Here is a 16,666-nt window from a genome sequence, read left to right as displayed (position 1 = left end):
CAGCTGAGGCGCTCTTCTGAGTTCTAGACCAGATGGTCCAATTGCCTCCTAAACCTTTCCACCTTGGTGTTACTTTAAAGGCAAGCCAGGGCCTCCTGCTCCTCACCTCAGTGAACAGCAGCTCTGAGTGGTCCTAACAGAATATGCTCAATACCTACCTGCTGAAAGACTGGGTCAAGGGATCTCTCAAGCCTGTTAACACCTAGGGATCATCCTTGATAAATCCTCCTTCCTCGTCCTCCATGATGAGTCAGTGTCCAAGTCCATACCTCCTCAATCTTTCTCAAAGCCACCCCAATCTCAAAATCCTTATAGCCATGACTCTCTAAAGTCTTTGCCTGGATTACTATATTAGCCTCTTCCCCCCCTCCCCTGACCTGCTGTTTTTCTGTCTGTGTCCATTCACTGTGTGGGCTTCTATATCTATTTTCTCTTTTTGTCTTCTTTTCTAGTCTTTCTCCTCTAGGATTCACCAGGATTCGATTCTGGGAACCTCTGATGTGGAGAGAGGTTCCCTGTTAATTGCACCACCTCAGTTTCTGGTCTCTGCTGTGCTTCACCTTGACTGTCCCCTTCATCTCTCTTTTATTGTGTCATCATCTTGCTGCGTGACTCACTTGTGTGGGCACTTGGCTCACTGCATGGGCACTGGCTTGTCACATGGGCACTGGCTCACTAGACGAGCACTCAGCTCAGCACACAGGCACTGGCTCACTGGGCGGGCACTGACTCACCGCGCGGGCACTGACTCTGCACGGGCACTCACGCAGGCACTCGGCTTACCATGCGGGCACTTGTGCGGGCACTTGGCTCACCACGTGGGCACTCGGCAAACCACATGGGCACTTGGCTCACAGCGTAGGCATTTGACTTTCTCTTCTTCTTTTTCACCAGGAGGCCCCAGGGATGGAACCCAGGTCTTCCCAGATAGTAGGCAGAGGCCTTATCACTTAAGCCACATCCGCTTCCCTATATTAGCCTCTTAATGAGCAGATTTAGTCCACAGAGGAGTTAGGCAGTCAGTACTGACCAAATAAATAATTTATTGAATAAACTGATAAACGTTAGTCTAAGTAAAGGGAAAAAAACAGTTACTAAATGTCAACTACATACCAACACTAACCTTAATGCCTCAAAAATACTACCTCATTTAAACTCCACAGTGACCCAAACAATAGAAGAAACAAAACTGAACTTATAGCATCAGGGAGCCTCTCCCAGTCACAACCCATTGCCTTTTTTTGACACCAACAAGGAAAGAATAATGGCAAATATGAAGTAGATGATGATGATGGTGATGATCACCACTTATTGAGAACATATTCCAGACACTGCTCTAAACACTTTGTATGTTTATTTCATTTAATCCTTGCCATCCTCCTACTAAGTAGTTAATATTACTATCCCATTTTGTAAATGAGGAAACTGAGTCACATAGCACTTAAGTTACTTGCTCAAGTAAAGATCCAGGAAGTGGCAGAGCTGTGAGTCAGGCTTTGAACCTAGGTCTGTTAATTTAAGCATTTACTAAACACCTGTTTAACTTACACCAAGTTATTAGAAATGACGGGAATACTAAGAACAGACAAACCTATCCCTGCCCTTAAAGTCCTTGTATTGAACTTGAGGAGACTGTCTCCAGGGTCAGAGCTGTTTCATTGTCCCTTCTCTATTCAGTGGAGGGCAGAGTTCTAGGAGGGAAGCTTCTACCAGCTCCAATTCCATCTCAAAAGGACACAATTCAAGTACTGTTAAGGTTATCAATTTCTCCCCCAACCCCCACAGCTACCCAGTTTTCCTCGAATAAGGTACCACAAGGAAATGCTTTAGTGCTTATACTAATTTGGTGACAAGTCTGCACAGCATTCTTAAAAATGTGTTTAAAAAAAGGCACTTATGAATGACATTAATACAAAGATCTTTTTAAAAGTCTAATTTAGTACTCACAATTTTATAACTCCATCTGAGCACTTGGAACAGAGCTGCTGGCTATTCTTGTCTTGTTTATGTTGACTCTGTCCCAGTTGAACAAACCTACAAATTACAATGGACAAGTAAGCTAAAGAAGGAACTACTTGCAATAAATTCAGTAGATCACAGATAATGGTATGAGATGTCAAATGACAGGAATATGCTTCTTTGAGAAAAGCACATAGAAGTATCCTATGTAACACATGACTTTACTCGTAAAATGGTTGCCTGGTTTTAGAGTGGGTTTGTTAGGACTACAGGAGAAGGCATTTTGCTTAAAATCAATATCAGAACCATGGATAGAAGAATGGAATCAAATGTAAACCTCGTTGAATTCCTATTAAGTTAGAGTGATGGAGAATTTGAACTGAAATGTTCCTGAAGCCAGGCAAACACTCCTTCAAGACCAACATGTCTAAGGGTGACAGAGAGGGGAGCGACGGGGAAGCCTGGGAGGAGGTACTTGCAGTGAGACAATGACAGTGAGAGGGCCAGGCAAGGGCACCTCCCAGAGCAGGGACAGTGCTGAGAACCCAGGACGCGGACTCAATTTTCTCAGGGCCAGAAGAATCTCCCCTAGGTATTCACCCTCCCCCAAGGATACTATGGCTGGAGGGGACCACACAAACCACTGAAGGAGGACCACTGCGATGTCACCCTGTCTTAGAGAAGACACCGAACAACACTCAACTGGGCTCTAAGCTAAGAGCCACAGGAAATCATCCTGGACCAGCTCAGCAGGGCAAGGGGACACTTAGCAATCTGGGTTCCCAGGCAGCTGTTCATGAGCCGCATACCTGCTATAGCGTCCCAGTGCTACCTGCACCCATGTTCCCCTTAGGGACGCAGCTGCTTTGTTCCCATGGGAGGTGATGGGGCAGGATTAAAGAGCTGATTTCCTTTCCACTTTTCTCCTGGTTAAAATATTTCCTTTTGATGACTATGGATAATTTTATAATTTATTTTTCATTAGCTTTTTTAAAGGTCAAGAAGAGTCCTGCAGAAACTATCAATTATTGAATCATTTTGGTGTTATGGAAAGACTATTAAAGAGCTTATTTTTACCAACTTTCAGCTTCAGCAAGTGAAAAATTCTTGATACATTTTTCTTCAAGAATGTCACAGAGTATTTAATATTTGTATGGAACTTCAGACTTCTCAAATCATGAGTAGAGTCACTGCCAGAATTTTCACAAAAATGATTTGGCAAGAATATAAGGCTTCAAGGAATAAAACAGAAAACTTCAAGGTCTGGTCAACATAGCAAACCAAAGATACCAGCAAAGATGAATGAAAACAGGGCTCAGAAATTAGAACAAAACTATAAATCCCAGAAATTCTTCAGCAGTCTGAAGGTGGTTGAGTCCCAACATGGGACACACACATGGCAGAGAGCAGGGAGCTGGAAGATAGGCTGTGGAAGCCAGTTCTAGCCGCATCTCCTTTTTGCCCCACCTTGTGCTTTGGTAGTTAGCCAGGTGGGTGCAGTGCCTTGGAAGCCTGGCCAGGGTTCTGTCTATTCTATACACAGACGCTGGTGGGTACCAGCTAACTGGGTGCAGAACTGGGGTGGGAGGAGGTGCCTGCCAATTCAAGGCAGAACTACATGGGCTCCTGCCCTGAAACTCTGACCTCTGGTTCACAGGAGATACTAAGATGGCCTGAGGGCTAGATGGGTACCAGTCAGTCCCTAAACATCCCTTGGCCACCCTCTGGAACAGCTACCCGACAGATGCTGATGGAGGAGGTCTTCTCTGCCTACAGCTGTGCCCGTGACTGAAGGAGAGGGAAGATGCCTTGGGGCAGGTATGAACGGTAGGTGGAAGCCCGGGAGGGACACGCTGCCCACACGAAGGCCCCATACTCAAAGAGAGGGAAAGAGATGGCCAGGGCGCCAGTTCTCCCCTATACCCCCCAGGTCTGTATCGTAAACTGAGGCAGCTGATATTAAGAAAATAAAGGTAAGTGCACAGTCTGAAATCACAAGATACCCGAGAAGGTATTTGAGGATTTGTTAATGTGAGAATCACTGTATTTGTATTTCAGTTTGCAGCTATATATTGCCACTGAAAATGTACGCATTTAAAATTTTTATCCCTGGGGTGCAGAGTCTCAGGTATCACATCTTTTAACTCAGAATATAAATTAACATTTTCAAATTTGACCTTCTAAATGCTACTATGTGTTCCAAGTGGAATTCATTTTCTTTTGATATTGTCGATTATTTTCATTTTTACAAAGCCATATTAGATGTATCATTGTACTAATACACTTGTATTTTTTCCCTTCATCTCCATATGGCGGAATCTTACCTTGAATAAATGGAGAGATCTTCTTCTGAGAGGCCATCTGCAAGGTTAATTCCATACACCTCTTTCATGGGCTGGACCAAATTCTGGGTTTACAACAAAGGAACCAGGAAGAATTTTCAGATATCTAGCATATTAATTATTTCCAAAGATGAAGAAAACCCTGTGAATTTTTCTACAAAAGCAATACAAAGTTTCTTCAACCCATTCATTGTAAACTTCTTGGTTAATGCCTTAAAAAAGTCTGATTTCCCACAGATGAATGTAACCACTGGGGCTATTCAAAGACAGGGCAGGCCAGGCCCAAACGCTGCCTCCCAACACTGTGCTGAGCAGGGGACTAAGTGAACAGCATCTCAGTGCATGGGTGGCTCAAAGAGGGACAAGAAATTCCTGATATGCCCATGCTAAATGCAGTACTTCAAACGCCACACACTGAAATGGTGTGAGTCGGGTAACACGACGTTTTCTTCCTCTCAGCCTTCTGATTGGAGACAGAATTTCCAAGTCTACTCCCCAGAGCTTCATGCTGGCCTCACAGGATCCCTCCCTGCGCACCTCGGTCACTTTGGCACTGTCTCCCGTGTCGGTCATCTTCACTGGTGTGGAGCGCTGGGACACGGAGCCTTCCTCTTCCCTGTCGGTCCCAGAGTCGTCCTCGGAGCTGCTGGACACGGCCTCCTCGCTGGGGGGCGGGGGGGCGCTGGCTGCTGTTTTCCGCTGTAACACAGCTTCTTCTCGATTACTTTTGTTTCTTTAAAGAGAGGAATATGAACATGAACCCTCAACACTGACTGTGCACCACTCTGTGCAAAGCCTTAGGCCTAGGGGAGCATAAGAAAACAACTGTGAGAAACTACTTTCTAGGTTCAAGTTGCGCTAAATAGTTCGCCAGGTACATATACTGACATTAGGAGAATTTAAGCCCTGTTATAAAATTCAGAAAATAAACAGAATGTACTTGCAGAGTGTATAAAAAGTCTTCTCACCATTTAGCTACAGAGCTTTCATTTCAGTAACTGAAATCAATATTTTCAAAAGTAATTTGCTTAAGGTATTGGTAAAGTTATCTATAATACATATAAGCTGCAAGAAAAAGTCAACAGCCAAATCCATGCACACAACCCACCCTCCTATGAATTTTTATCACTTTTAGCATATCAGCTGATTATTTGCACCAAAATAATGAGCAACTGATACATAGTAAACCAAGTATAAAAATTTATTGTGTTATTAGTAAATAACCATATTTGTGGAAGATTCCCTAAATAGATGAGAAAAATAAAACAGAGAAATATGCACTTATAAAAGTATTCACTTTAACTTTAATGCCAAATTTGAGAGTAATGAAAATATTATTTCTCAGTTCAGAAAATATTTTATAGTAATATTTTTGGCTTTGATGAAAAATGTTTAATATTTCACTTTTAATTTTTAAAAAATTCTCTATAAGAAACTAAAAATATCATCATATTCTAAAATGTTCTAGAAAAAGAAAATGTAATACTACTTGGCCTTGGGTTAGATGTTACAGAAAACAACTTAGTTTCTCTCCTTCTATAACTGAAGATTAAAGTTAATAGCATTACTGTGCTATACACTTGTATAGCTGGAAGGCCCTTTAACTCTAAGCTCCTGAGGACTTTCCTTCTTTTAAATTCCTCTTAGCATCAGGTTCAAGGCTTAACATTGCAGGTAAAGACCATATTTTAAGCTATAAAAATGGTGTATCTGGAAAACATTAATCTATCTCCCACTGTATTAATTATATGTAGCTAGAATCCAATTAGGACCTCATATGAGCTACCAAATACAATTGAGACTTTGTATCTGCAGTCTAGACATGGCTTCTGGCCAGGATCCAGAAAAAAATCTTATTGTTGGAATTAGGTAGGTCTGTAGAGCTGACAGAGACTCATTTGCTAGACCATGATGCATTACAATCCAGTCTTTAAAAATGAAGATGCAAACATCATGTTTTCTTCCTCATATATAAAAAATATTACATAAAATCTTATAGCAATACACAGAAAATCTATTAAGTTCTTTATCTGAGCACATTTGTTTTTATGTTTCTTCAGAATACCAACAAAAATAAATATGATAGGACCATACAACACAAGTAGTAAACCCTAATGTGAACCATGAACTATAATTAGTGCAATTATAAAAATGTTCTTTCATTGGTTGTAACAAATGTACCACACTAATACAAAGTGCTAATAATAGGGTGGTATACAGGAACTCTGTATTTTATGCATGATTTTTCTGTAAATCCACAAGTTATCTAATTTAAAAAGTAAATGAATACAATAGATATGAATTATTAAAGTATTTTATGTATGGGAACAAAGGAAGCTGACTGTTTTATAGGACAGAGCACATAATATCTGCGATCTGCCTTTATGCCATTTGTTATATTTCTAATTTAAAATGATAAAATTGTGTTACTGAAATTCCCATAAATTCTACTTTCGATGTTGAACACATTAGGGATCCTAGTGCTATGAATAAACTATTTGGATAAATGCAACACATGCACTGTGCCCCAAACTATGTGACTTGAGGTTATTTGTTTATGGTGGAAATTATATGCCAATTGCTATTATTTTATATGAGTCTTTAAATTTTCATTTTATATACAAATCTTACCCCAATACAGATTTCCCAGTCTCATCAGGTTTACGCACAGTAAATGGACTTGGATCAATGCCAACAGTCTTAGGCATAAAGTCACTGAAAAATGGGGAGAAAACATAAAATTCCATATGAATTACTGACTATTCAGATGATAGTGACTTCCATCACAATTCACACCCTTGGAATATTCCTTTTTTTTTCTTTTGGTTAACAGATTTATTAGGGTATAACACACATACCACACCATATGGTTTGCCAATTTAAAGTGTACAATTGAATATTTTTAAGTATATACACAGAGTTGTGCAACCATCACCACCATTAATTTTAGAACATTTCCATCACCCCAAAAAGAAACCCCATACCCCGTTTTTCCCCCAAACTCCGCTAACCCTAGGCAGCCAGTAAGCAACCTTCTGTCTCTATGGATTTGCCTATTCTAGACAGTTTATATAAATGGAATCATATAATATGTGGCATTCTTAACTCTTGAAGCGACATATATTCTGAGCTAAATGTTCATGGGAAGTTCAAGTGATTAGGCAGATAAACCTCCATGAACTAAAGGTACAAGGTAACTTCAATGTTAGTCTTCAGTGAGAATTCTCTACGATTATGAGGACCAATAGTCTCGAAATGAAGATTTTGTTTACTGGAACAGTTCTGATATCTGAATTACTGCTAAGATGAATACCATCTGGTTATATATCACGCTTTGTTGTCAGGTAAAATTAAACTCATAAAAACCAATGGCAAAACACTATGCTGTTCAGTTTTATGGACAATGCTTATAAACTATACCACCTACACAGGTTGACATAATGATAAAAAACACAGTGGTATGAATTAAAATAACAACATCTACCTCATTAAGCTGAGGTTAATTCATTAAGACACTGTTGGAACACATTAACTAGAAATAGAAGCTGTTTTAATTTACCACTTACTGAGACAAGCTACAGCTATTTCCTCATTATACAAGGGCTACCTTTCTATGACTGCTGAAGTCAGACAAAACCTGAAAACAGATGTCAGAAAGACAACAGTTCCATGATTTATGCTGAAAAGACTCACAAATAATGGTCCCTGGCAAAGATACTGCTCAAAGTATGGGACTGTTACATATTTGAAGGAAAAGAAAGTAATCTTGAACTAGCTCAAAATCCTATTTAACAGCTCAAAAATGCTTTCAAAATGTAATTGTTTTGAGGGCTTCTGGTTGACCAAGATGGTGGTGGGAGACACTGCAGGATGCTATTCCTCCACAAAATCTTTGACCCACTAGCACGCAATGTCAGAGCCATCTTCCTCAAAACTCCAGAAAACAGTTAAAGAGTTGCAGTAACTGGGCAAGTATCAAATCAAGGAAAAAGAGTTCTAAAACCGGACGGAAAGCTCATGGCACCCTTGCTGACCTTTCCCCCAACCCCTGCACGGCAGGTTGTAGAGTGAGCCTGCAGTCCCACTGTGGGTTTCTGGCCCTGTTCCAGAGGGAGGAAAGTAAGTCAGAAGTGCATACTGGGATGTCTGCATGTTGGTGCCAAACTATCAGGTGGCAGAATGAAGATGGAACCAAGAAACTTATCTCTGGCTCACCTCCCAGAACTGGCTCTGCAGGGAGAAGCAGCTTATAGACAGCCGAAGCAGTGTAAGAAATAATTAAGTCAAAGGATAACCTGCTTTAAATCATACAACAGAGCACCCAGGAAGGGGAGAGAGTCTATTTTACAGGGAATAAAAGGGGCATTCAAATTTTATAAACCCAGGAATTCCTAAGGCCACAAGCAAGCACAGGCCCAAGAAAAGATGTAGACTCAGAAAAGATGGAGAGGACCCTGCACTTCACATTAGCCATGGGCTGATCTTCATAGGAGGGTTAAATGCTAAAGGAGACCACCAGCCAGTGCAGAGCCAATATGCAAAGACTGTTAAAAACATTTTTGTGTTGGTTTGCTTCTTTTCATTTGCTTGTGGCACTCAAAGAAATCTGTCATATCTTTAGCTAGATTAAAAACTTAAGGAACAGGGAGGCGGACTTGGCCCAGTGGTTAGGGCATCCATCTACCACATGGGAGGTCCTCAGTTCAAATCCCCAGCCTCCTTGACCCGTGTGGAGCTGGCCCATGTGCAGTGCTGATGCATGCAAGGAGTGCTGTGCCATGCAGGGGTGTCCCCTGCGTCAGGGAGTGCCATGTGCAGGGAGTGCACCCCGTGGGGGGAGCTGCCCAATGTGAAGGAGAGTGCAGCCTGCCTAAAAATGGCGCTGCCCACACGGAGAGCTGACACAATAAGATGACACAACAAAAAGAGAGACAGATTCCCGTGCCGCTGACAATAACAGAAGCAGACAAACAAGACACAGTGAATAGATACAGAGAGTAGACAACCGGGGTGGGGTGGGAGGGAGATAAATAAATAAATAAATCTTTAAAAAAAAAAAAATAAGGAACAGACAGCTCAGGGACTAAACCCCAGAGACAACACTTTAAAATATTAGAATTTACAGGTACAACAAAAGATTATAGGATAAACAAAGAAACAGGAAAGGATGACCCATCCAAAGGAACAAAATAAAAATCCAAAAACCATCAATGCAGAAGACCAGATACTGGACAGAGTAGACAAAAACTTAAAAAAGGATCTTTAAAAAATATGCTCAAAGAGATAAAGGAAAACAGAGAAAAAGGATATAAGGAAAACAAAAACTATTTGTGGATCTCAATAAAGAGACAGAAATTTTAGAAAGGAACTGAACAGAAAAGCTGGAGTTGAATACTGAAGTAATAGAAATGAAAAATTCCCTAGAGGATTTCAACAGCAACTAGATCAGGCATAAGAGAGAACCAGTGAATCTTATGACAAGACAACTAAAATGATTAAGACTGATGAATTCAGCTATGTGGCAGGGTACAAGATCAACACTAATAAATCATTAGTGGTTAAATACACTAGTAATGAACAAGCTGAAGAGGAAATGGAGGAAAAAAAATTCTATTCACAATGGCAACTAAAGAATCAAATACTAGGAATAAATTTAACCAAGGATGTTATATTAGTCAGGGTTCTTCAAGGAAAGAGAATTGATAGAAGATACATATTATATGTATAAACATGTATACATGTGTATAATGTAAATATTATGAGATTTATTATAGGAATTGGCTCACACAACTGTGGGGATGGGCAAATCCAAATACAATAGGGCAGGCTGCAAGCCGGGAACTCTGATAACAGTTTTCAATGAATTTCCCAGGTGAAGCTGGCAGGAAGAATAAGAGATGGACATCCTTCCTTCCAACTGCTGAAATAATCAGTTCTCCCATCAAGTGATTTGACAAGACTTCTCTCATTGCTGAAAGTAGTCTCTTTAGTTGATTGTAGATATAATCAACCTACTGATGATCTAAATCCACAAAATATCTTCATAATAACAATCAGGCCAATGATGGCTTGACCGAACAACTAGACACCTTAACTGGTTAAGGTGACACATGAACTTAACCATCAAAATCCACCCCTTATCAACTTGAAATCCATATACATTTCCTGAAAACATACTTAATCTCTACATAAAAAAATAAAAGTCATACTTTCACCTGACAATATTCAACCATTCTGAGTACAACTGGAAACTCTTCCCAGAAGAGGGTGTAAGTTTTGGGGAAATAGTCACTCTTAAATTTGACATCATATAACTTAGATACTATGGCATAAAATAAAACTGTTTTAGTTCCTAGGCATTATCACAAGGCCAACAGACTGGCATAAACAAGGACTTCCAAGTTTTGAAATGGCACACATTTTTGTAGCTAGGACAATTCTAAAAGCAATACATCATCAGGGAGATGCTTTCTCCTAGAAGAATGGCATTTTGGGGCTAGCTGCAGATGTTCCTTGGTTCTTGGCTTTCCTGTTCCATGACAATGCACTATGTGACCTCTCCTGGTTTCTCCCTTCTTGCCTGATGTTCAGCTTCTGGCTGCTCTCTCTGGCTTACTCTCTTTCTGTGATCTTCCCTATAAGGCCTCAGTAATAGGATTAAAACCCATCCTTATACGGCTGGGGTGAACTGAAGTAACCACATTAAAAGGTCTTGTTTACAAGAGTTCAAATCCACAAAAATGGACCAAGTTTAAGAACATGTGTTTCCTGGGGTACATAGCTCTAAACTACCAGAGAAGTAAAGGACTTAAAACAGAAAACTACAAAACACTGTTAAAAGAAATAAAAGAAGGCCTAAATATATGAAGGACATTCTGTGTTCATGGATTGGAAGACTAAATAGTGTTAAAATGTCAGTCCTACCCAAAGTGATTTACAGATTCAACACAATCCCAATAAAAATTCCAACATGGGAAGCAGATGTGGCTCAAGCACTTGCCTACTACATGGGGCAGGGAGGTCTCAGGTTCAGTTTCCAGTGTCTCCTAAAGAAGACAAGCAAGATGGTAAGCTGACTCAACAGGATGATGCAATGAAGAGACACAATGAGAAAACAGAGTGAGAGACACAACAAGCAGGGAGCAGAGGTGGCTCAAGCAATGGGGCGCCTTCCTCCCACATGGGAGGTCCAAGTTTGGTTCCCATTGCCTCCTAAAAAAGAAGACAAACATACAATGAACAGAACAGAGAACAGACAGCCAGTGCAAACAATGGGGGTGAGGGGAGAAATAAAATACATCTTTTAAAAAAAACAAGATTCCAACAGCCTTTTTTGCAGAAGTGGAAAAGCCAATTATCATATTTACATGGCAGGGTAAGGGCCCCTGAATAATCGAAAACATCTTGGAAAAAGAAGAAGAAAATTCGAGGACTCACACTTCCAATCTTTAAAACTTATTACGAAGCTATAACAATCAAAACAGCTTGGTACGTGCACAAAGGCAGATGCAGACCAATGGAATAGAACTGAACCGACTCAGAAAAAACATATCACATCTACGAACAACTAATATTTAACAAGAGTGCCAAGTCCACTCAATGGGGAAAAATAGTCTCTTCAACAAATGGTGCTGGGGAAACTGGATAGCCATATTAAAAAAAATGAAGGGGAACTTGATTTCACACCATTGACAAAAATTAACTCAAAATGGATCAAAAGACCTAAATTTACTCCTAGAAGAAAACATAGGGAAGCATCTTGAGGACCTTGGGTTAGGCAATGGTTTTTCAGATTTTACACAAAAAGCATGAGCAACAAAAGAAAAAAAAAGATAAAAAGGACTTGAACGAAATTGAAACTTTTGTGCATCAAAGGGCTTCATCATGAAGTAAAAAGACAACCTCCAGAATGGGATAAAATATTTGGAAACAACATATCCAAAAAAAAGGGCTTATTATCCAGAATATATAAAGAAATCATATAACTCAACAACAAAAAGTCAAACAACCCAATGAAAAACTGAGCCGAGAATGTCAACAGACATTTTTTCAAAGAATATATATAATTGGTCAATATGTCCATCAAAAGATGCTCAACATTGCTAGTTATTAGGGAAATGCAAATCACAACCTTAATGAGACATAATTTTATATTCACTAGAATGGCTATTAGTATTTTAAAAAGCAGAAAATAACAAGTGTTGGAGAAAATGTAGAGAAACAGGAACACTCATTCATTGTTGGTGGGAATGTAAAATGTGCAGCCACTGTGGAAAATATTTTATAGTTCCTCAACAAGTTAAATACAGAATTACCATATGATCCAGCAATCTTATATTAGGTTGATGCAAAAGGAATTGCAGTTTCAGGCCACGAATTTTAATCATTATAACTAGTTTCAAACACATCTTTATTAATCAAAATAGGAACCACACACATTTTTGCCAATGAGAAACAAATTTGGTTATTGCTGTACCATAAAAATCTGTGCTTTGGGATTCAACAAAGTCTTGGAAAGCATTTTCTGCAACCTAATGGTTGTGGAAGCGTTTTCCCTGCAAAAAGTTGTCGAGATGCTTAAAGAAGTGGTAGTTGGTTGGCAAGAGTTCAGGTGAATATGGTAGATGAGGCAAAACTTCATAGTCCAATTTGTTCAACTTTTGAAGCATGGTCTTGTGACGTGTGGTTAGGCATTGTCATGGAGAAGAATTGGGCCCTTTCTGTTGACCAATGCCAGCTGTAGGCATTGCAGCTTCTGGTGCATCTCATCAATTTGCTGAGCACACTTCTCAGATGTAATGGTTTTGCTGGGATTCAGGAAGCTATAGTGGATCAGACCGGCAGCAGACCACCAAACTGTGACTGTGGCCTTCTTTTGGTACAAGTTTGGCTTTGGGAAGTACTTTGGAGCTTCTTCTCTGTCCAGCCACTGAGCTGGTTGTTGCTGCTTGTCATATGAAATCCACTTTTCATCGTACATCACAATCCAATTGAGAAATGGTTTGTTGTTGTTACATAGACTAAGAGAAGACAACACTTCAAAAACGAAGATTTTTTGGATTTTTAGTCAGCTCATGAGACACCCACTTATTGAGCCTTTCCACCTTTTCAATTTGCTTCAAATGCTAAACAACCATAGAACGGTTGACGGTGAGTTCTTTGGCAACTTCTCATGTAGCTGTAAGAGGATCAGTTTTGATGATTGCTCTCAATTGGTCATTGTCAACTTCCAATGGCTGGCCAGTATGTTCTTCATCTTCAAGGCTCTCGCCTCCTTTGCAAAACTTCTTGAACCACCACTACACTGGACATTAGCAGTTCCAGGGCCAAATGCGTTGTTGATGTTGCGAGTTGTCTCCACTGCTTTACAATGCGTTTTGAACTCAAATAGACAAAACATTGTTTCCATAGTCTAAAATAAATGTAAAATAAACAGCAAGTAATAAGTCATTAGCAAAAAAACATAAAGCAAGAAATGCACATTAAAATGATATATAACGTAACCACATTTATTTAAGAACATATGCCAATATCAAATGGCAACTTTCAACAATGTAAAACTGCAATTACTTTTGCATCAACCTATACCTAGGTATATACCCAAAAGAATTGAAAGCGGGGACTCAAACAGATATTTCACATTGATGTTCATAGCTGCATTATTCACAATTACCAAAAGATGGAAACATCCCAAGTGTCCTTCAACAGACAGATAGATAAACAAAATGTGGTATATACATACAGTGGAATATTACTTAGCCATAAAAAGGAATGAAGTTCTGATACATGTGACAATATGGATGAATCCTGAAGACACCACACTGAATGAAATTACAAATGGGTAAATATTATATGATCTCACTGATATGTAATAATTAGAATAAGCAAATTCAAAGAGTCAGAAACTAGAATACAGGTTACCAGGCGTCAGGGTGGGGTGTAGAGAATGAAGAGTTAGTGCTTAATTGGTACAGTTTCTGTTCAGGGTGATGGAAAAGTTTGGTACGGACGGTGGTGATAATAGCCAATATTGTGAATGTAATTAATACCAATGAACTGTATCCTTGGAATCAGTTAAAAGGGGAAATTCTGAAATGTATATGCTTCCACAATAAAAAGTCAGAAAGAGTGATTTCTATAGAAATGAAACCACAGAATATGTTTTATATGTTGCAAATTAAGCTTAAGCATACACATATTATATTTGAGAAAAATGGAAAATATAAAATTTTAAACTTTAGTAAAAAATATAACAATCAAGAAAGGTTTGCTTTATCTAATTTTCTTATTCTATTCATAACACATTTCCTAAAAGGTACCATCAAGTTCTAAAAAGGCCATGGAAAAATGAAGTATGTCCAAAGATGATACACCAGGAAGCAGAGGTTCTAGAAACAACAGCAAATGAGTAATAAAAAAAAAGGAATGAAGGAAAAAATATATTGTTTCCTCAAATATCGGGAGGGCTGTCATAGAGAAGAGGAACTAGACTTGTCCTGTACGTAATAAAAATAGTAATATAATAATAGCTACCATTTATTAATTACCTTCCTGTGTCAGGTACATTAGGCACTGGCATACACACACACAGGTACACACACATACACACATATACGCACACACATACACACACATATGTATACATACACCACACCAAAAATGAAGAAAATGAGGCCCAGAAAAATACACAATTACACACCGGTTGACCTGAGAACCAAATCCAGGCCTTCCTAGTCCCAAAGAATATGCTTTTTCCACAAATTTATGATAGTTCTCAATTTCTAGGCTCACTTTAAAAAACTGACTTTATTCCAACAGCAAACCACCAGGAGGCGGATTTCAACTTATCAAAGGGAGGAAATTAACCCCGGTTGCCTAAGAACAGACAGGGCTGCCTCTTGAATAGCGGGCTCCCCGTCACAGGAGGTCTTCACACAGTGGCTGAGAACCACCTGACTGGCAGCTTGCAGAACAGATTTGTGGTCGAGAAAAACATATCTATATAAGCTAGGGAAATTACTTACGTTATCAGAGTAATCACAACATACCGTGCTGAACTGGTCATAGCCAAGCAAAAGGTATCATCGAAACTACTTAATTCATATGGCCGGAAGAACTCATTGTGGATATCAATCTCTTCTTCATATTTGTGAAATTTCTTCACTATCAGTTTCTTTAAGTTCGCAGCACAGATGACTAAGAGAGATACTGCCTGTTACTCTGGAGTCTTTAGATAACATCTAGCAAACGTTTGTTTAATATCAACTGTCTTCGTAGACAGCATGGTAGTAAGCTCAGTGGGGATACAGTATTGAACAAGGCTCATCCCCGCTTCTGGCAGTTACACACCTGGAAAGGAGATGAGATGCACGCGCAGAAAACACAATGCAAAGCTGAGGGGACAAGCTCTAAGGAGCATGAAGGCTACTAGAAGTCTGCAGTAGAGGCAGTGGTTATTTTAGAAATCACTCAGCTCCTCAAATTCCTCTTTGCTCTTAAAATAAATACCCCCTGCCTTCTAGCTAAAAATCATGCAGCTATTTCACAATTTCCCTTTACACTTCAAATATTATTAGGCCCAAAGTTAGAATGATAAAGACCCCTTTTTCTTTCTCCCAGAACAACCACCAAACTTTCTTAGCAATGTGGGTTATTGATTTTTCACAGAATTGCAACGTCATACACACTTTTCAAAAATGAATTAATACTTGAATTAGAATTAAAAATTACGTGCCATCTTCTTACTTGATGGCTTTCCTCATAGTTAAACCATGGAGTTCTTGTCCGAAGCATTCCAGAATTTATTTAGTGCCCATTCGCAATTGGGAAAATTGGCTTGCCCCAAGGCAGGGGAATTAGTAATAAAGCCAGGATACAATTATATTCAAAACAGGATGATTATTTAAATTTGAGAGTATTCCTTTATTTTTCCTGACTTTCTGACAAATAAATTCAATTTAAGCTTTAGTGACTAAAATGTCATTTTATCTATATAACCATAACTTCTTTCATTGATTGGATATAGGAAAAGTTTTATTTTCCTTTGGGAATAGGCCCTCACTTCCTCCCCATTCTCCTAAAATATCTAGAGATATAATTAATACTCTGTTTAAAAATGATAAACCAATATATTCCATTATAATTCATCCACTAAATGTTTGAGGGGTATATCTAATAACTGTAAGACACAATACACGGTATAGGCCAGGTTAGATTACAAGGTATAACACAAACCCTACCCTTTAAGAAGATGTCTAAAAGATGTTACTATCCTCTATTAACACACCTAGATAACGAGCTGCCACACCATTTCTAATAAAATACTATATGTAAAAGATGTAATGATTCAAGCTTATTTAGGTATG

The 16,666-nt window shown here is 39.1% G+C and overlaps 1 protein-coding gene across 4 annotated transcripts in view; it reads right to left on the bottom strand.

The window, feature by feature from the left end:
- FIG4 (FIG4 phosphoinositide 5-phosphatase) overlaps positions 1–16,666 on the bottom strand; it is a 143,664-nt gene that overhangs the window by 39,047 nt on the left and 87,951 nt on the right. For all 4 annotated transcript variants that reach the window (XM_058307276.1, XM_058307278.2, XM_071218628.1 and 1 more), the window contains 5 exons: positions 15,350–15,497; positions 6,933–7,016; positions 4,839–5,034; positions 4,284–4,366; positions 1,948–2,034 (listed from right to left, as the gene is read on the bottom strand). In XM_058307276.1, the coding sequence (XP_058163259.1) occupies positions 1,948–2,034; positions 4,284–4,366; positions 4,839–5,034; positions 6,933–7,016; positions 15,350–15,497 (598 nt within the window). The remainder of the gene's footprint in view (positions 1–1,947; positions 2,035–4,283; positions 4,367–4,838; positions 5,035–6,932; positions 7,017–15,349; positions 15,498–16,666) is intronic.

This window comes from Dasypus novemcinctus, chromosome 11 (assembly GCF_030445035.2).
Source record: "Dasypus novemcinctus isolate mDasNov1 chromosome 11, mDasNov1.1.hap2, whole genome shotgun sequence".
Classification (NCBI taxonomy): domain Eukaryota; kingdom Metazoa; phylum Chordata; class Mammalia; order Cingulata; family Dasypodidae; genus Dasypus; species Dasypus novemcinctus.
The sequence above is the reverse complement of the archived record's forward strand: the minus strand, read 5'-3'. Positions and strand labels throughout refer to the sequence as shown.